The 4,405-nt window shown below is 39.6% G+C and overlaps 1 protein-coding gene across 1 annotated transcript; it reads left to right on the top strand.

Moving 5' to 3' along the window:
• The first annotated feature begins 523 nt into the window (after window positions 1-523).
• Window positions 524-2,776, top strand: LOC119243767 (nucleoporin Nup43-like). Its single transcript, XM_037509699.2, has one exon. The coding sequence runs from the start codon at window positions 581-583 to the stop codon at window positions 1,721-1,723; it is 1,143 nt and encodes a 380-aa protein (XP_037365596.1). The 5' UTR covers window positions 524-580; the 3' UTR covers window positions 1,724-2,776.
• The last annotated feature ends 1,629 nt before the right edge of the window (window positions 2,777-4,405 follow it).

Here is a 4,405-nt window from a genome sequence, read left to right as displayed (position 1 = left end):
TAGATGTCTGTTTCAAGAGCTGAGCACAGCGTCTTGTGAGGCAAGGCTCTGAAAGACAAGAGTTACCATAAATCCTTGCAAAGCACCCTGTTTAGTTCTGCATTACGCACTTGCTCTCTCTTGTGAGGTGGGGAAGAAGTTCATTTACTGTTCTATTCACAGAATCACGAAAGCGACTGATGCACATTCACCTGTATTTCCGGGCAGTCTTGTCATTTACTTATTAAAATCTTCAGAAAATTTGTAGGTTCGCACATTGCTCTCCTGAAAGGAAATTATGTTCTTCCTATCACTGGGTAAGAAGCAAAAGTCATGTTGACTTCCTGAAAAAGAGAGACAGCACAACATAGGAAAAAAAGGAAATAAAAACTGATGAACATGTACATGTGATTAGCTGATCTTGAAATATTTGCCACACTTTATTCGTTTCACCAATTATCAAAAAATGGGAAGGTGTCTTAGGAGTTGAAATATTGTTGTTGAAAATGAAAATATCAGAGTCCGCGGGAAGGGGCGGGGCTGAGAGGCGCGCGCGGCGCTTCCCGCTGTGGCTGCTGAGGCTGCCGTGGCTGCTCTCGGCATGGAGGAGATTTATGCCAAGTTCGTGTCTCAGAAAATCAGCAAAACCCGCTGGCGCCCGGTACCCCCGGGGAGCCTGCAGACAGCGGAGACCTTCGCTACGGGTTCTTGGGACAATGAGGAAAATTATGTTTCGTTGTGGTCGATTGGAGATTTTGGGAACTTGGACTCAGATGGTGGGTTTGAAGGAGATCATCAGTTACTATGTGATATCAAACACCATGGTGATGTCATGGATTTACAATTTTTTGATCAGGAAAGAATTGTAGCTGCTTCATCAACAGGATGCGTAACAGTTTTCCTTCACCATCCAAATAACCAGACTCTGTCTGTCAGCCAGCAGTGGACAAGAGCTCACTACCACTCAGGACCAGGCAGTCTTTCCTGTAGCGGCGCACCTTGCACAGGTGTTGTGTGCAATAACCCAGAAATTGTCACGGTTGGAGAAGATGGCCGTATAAATCTCTTTCGAGCTGATCACAAGGAAGCTGTGAGAACTATAGATAATGCAGATAGCAGTACGCTCCATGCTGTAACCTTTCTTCGAACTCCTGAGATTCTTACAGTAAATTCCATTGGACAGCTAAAAATATGGGATTTTAGACAACAAGGAAATGAGCCCTCTCAGATATTATCACTGACCGGTGACCGAGCACCACTCCACTGTGTTGACAGACACCCCAACCAGCAGCATGTCGTGGCTACTGGTGGCCAGGACGGAATGTTGAGTATTTGGGATGTTAGACAAGGTACTATGCCTGTGTCTCTGCTGAAGGCTCATGAAGCTGAAATGTGGGAAGTTCATTTTCACCCATCCAACCCAGATCATCTATTTACTTGTTCTGAAGATGGCTCCCTTTGGCATTGGGATGCCTCAACAGACGTACCTGAAAAGTCATCACTTTTTCACCAAGGAGGAAGAAGTAGTACTTTTTTGTTTCATAGCATTAGTAACCAGGCTAATGCTCACCAGTCTATTATAAGCTCCTGGCTCAGCACCGATCCTGCAAAAGACCGTATTGAAATCACAAGCTTGCTTCCCAGTAGGACTTTGTCTGTCAACAGTTTGGATGTCTTAGGTCCTTGTCTTGTTTGTGGGACTGATGCCGAAGCAATTTATGTTACTAGACAACTTTTTTCATAGAAATACTGTAATTTTATAATTTCAGATAAAAATATAACCTTCAAAGTCCAACTTCTATGCAAATTTTTATTATTGAAAGATGTGAAATTTGCAGGGGAGCATCTGTAAAGCATTGATAATGTCAGTGCCTAGATTTGGCTTTTTTTAGTTGGACATTGCCGTAACAGTTTAGAATCTGGTAGATTGCAAAAGAATTCAAGGTGTGGAAACATATCAGAGGGATCCTGGTGCTGATGAATGTACTACCAAACTGTTCTGGTCAGCTCATGGAGCCAAGTCCTCATTTCTGGTTTTTTGGGACTTAATACTGTCAAACCATCAGTGGGTTTCTATTATTTCTATCACAGTATTTGGGGTGTATGCCCTCTCTAGTGGCATTAGCCAGTGTTAGTTTCTTCTTTTAATTGCAAGTTTTTTCATCAACCTTTTCACAACCTTTTATTTTCTTAGTAATCTTAATAAACCTTTTCAAAATTGAACAAAATGACATTTTTGCAATATAGAGCAAAAATGACAAATCTTTTTGTAATGTTCAAATTCTTTTCAGGGGAAAATCTTTTGACAGATCCCTTTATTAGAATATGTTTGAACAGAACTATGCCAACTACTCAGACCCAACTTTCTTTTTCTTGATAAGAAAAATACATTTTTCCTATGGACTTTTGCCTTTATTTAGTTTTGCAACATAGTGAAAATTGCCAAACTGGACATTGTGCAATAAGATAGAATTTTACATTAATGAGTGAACTGACTTTGAAACTAACATTGATAGGTAACATGTATGAGACTAATAAGATGATGTGGTAACAGTGAAGATTGCCATCTGTATGCCTACCTGAAATGTTAATGATGACTTGACATGTAGTGTGTTAAGACAATTTATGACATTGTCTTTCCAAAGTTTGTTAGATAAAATGTGTTACTGAGCTAACGAAGACCTTTATGACAAATCACTGCTATTACAAAATTGAAATATGTGTTTATTTCATAATTCCAATAACAGTAATTATGGTAAATTTTTGCTTTTCTATCCTAATAAATATTTTCAATATTTTATGCACTTCAAAAAAAAAAAAAAAAAAAAAGAAAATGAAAATATCAATAAAGCTCGTGGGGGACTACTATGCTTTGTTGTTTTCATAACCATGAATACATTTTTCAGGATGGAGATAACAATTTGGTCCCATTAGATAAATTACCCTTTGGAAGAAAAGACATAGAAATATATTTTTTGTGCGTGTGTGCTGAGGTGTGACGCTACCCAGCATGCACACTTTTCACTTCCACTCAGGGAATACTTTGACAATGGCAGTATTTGATCTGGAAAGCCTCCCCTCAGAGCCTTGACCCCGTGAGCCAGCCCAAATGTAATGATGCACTTTGGGGGCGGCTGTGGGATTTGAATAGGGAGAGCCGGGTCCCTCGGTCTACGGGGGTTCTCCTTTGTCATTGCCGAACCTAACCTTTGAGATACTCATTACTTTTTTTTTTCTTGTTAAGCAAAGGATTATTTTATTTCTATTTTTTTATTTAAATTTTATTTTTATATTCCCCATACAATTACAACCCCCTTATTTTGACCCTAATCCCTCCTCTCCCCGCCTCCCACCCCCCATAGAGTGTCTCTGGTTCATAGTTGTTTGTTGATTTTGATTTTCACTTTCTTATAGTTATTCATTTTCCTGGTCCCTTATTTAAGTTTTCTAGATTCCTGCTATGAGTGAGACCATCCGGTATTTTTCTTTTTCTTTCTGGCTTATTTCGCTGAGCATGATCCCTTCCAGCGCCATCCGTGTTGCTGCAAATTGCATGTGTTTATCTTTTTTGAATGCTGAGTAATATTCCATGGTGTATATGGACCACATCTTCTTGATCCAGTCATCTATTTTTGGGCATTTGGGTTGTTTCCAAAGCTTAGCTATTGTAAACAGTGCTGCTATCAACATAGGGGTGCAGGTGTTCTTTGGAATTGATGTTTCTGTGTCCTTTGGGTAAATACCTAGGAGTGGAATTGCTGGATCATATGGAAGCTCTATGTTTAGTAGGTCCAGAAACCTCCACACAGCTCTCCACAGTGGTTGGACCAGTTTGCACTCCCACCAACAGTGCAGAAGAGTTCCTTTTTCTCCACACCCTCGCCAACATTTGTTGTTGCTAGTTTTTTAATATGTGCCAGTCTCACTGGTGTAAGATGGTATCTCATGGTAGTTTTGATTTGCATTTCCCTGATGACAAGTGATGTTGAACATTTTTTCATATGCCTGTTGGCCATTTGCATTTCCTCTTCAGAGAAGTTTCTTTTTAGCTCTTCTGCCCATTTTTTGACTGGATTATTTTCTTTGTTGTTGTTGAGTCTCATCAGCTCTTTGCAGATTTTTGTGATCAGTCCTTTATCATTAGTGTTGGGTGCAAAAATGTTCTCCAAGTTGGTGGGGTTTCTCTTTGTTTTTGTTATTGTCTCTTTTGCTGTGCAGAAGCTCTTTAATTTGATGTAGTCCCAGCTGTTTATCTTCGCCTTCACTATCACTGCTTTGGGTGATGTGTCTGTAAAGATGTCTTTGATGTGCAAATCACGTAGTGTTTCGCCTATATTTCCTTCTATATATTTTATGGTTTCAGGTCTTATGTCTAATTCTTTAATCCATTTTGAGTTGATTTTTGTGTATGGTGTGAGGTAGTGGT

This window comes from Talpa occidentalis, unplaced genomic scaffold, assembly GCF_014898055.3.
Source record: "Talpa occidentalis isolate TD23 unplaced genomic scaffold, MPIMG_talOcc4v2.1 talOcc4.13, whole genome shotgun sequence".
NCBI lineage: Eukaryota > Metazoa > Chordata > Mammalia > Eulipotyphla > Talpidae > Talpa > Talpa occidentalis.
Note: the sequence above shows the minus strand (reverse complement) of the source record. Positions and strands in the feature narration are given on the sequence as shown.

What these genes read in the sequence shown, in the direction of transcription:
- LOC119243767 (XM_037509699.2), top strand. Translation starts at nt 581, where the DNA reads ATGGAGGAGATTTATGCCAAGTTCGTGTCTCAGAAAATCAGCAAAACC.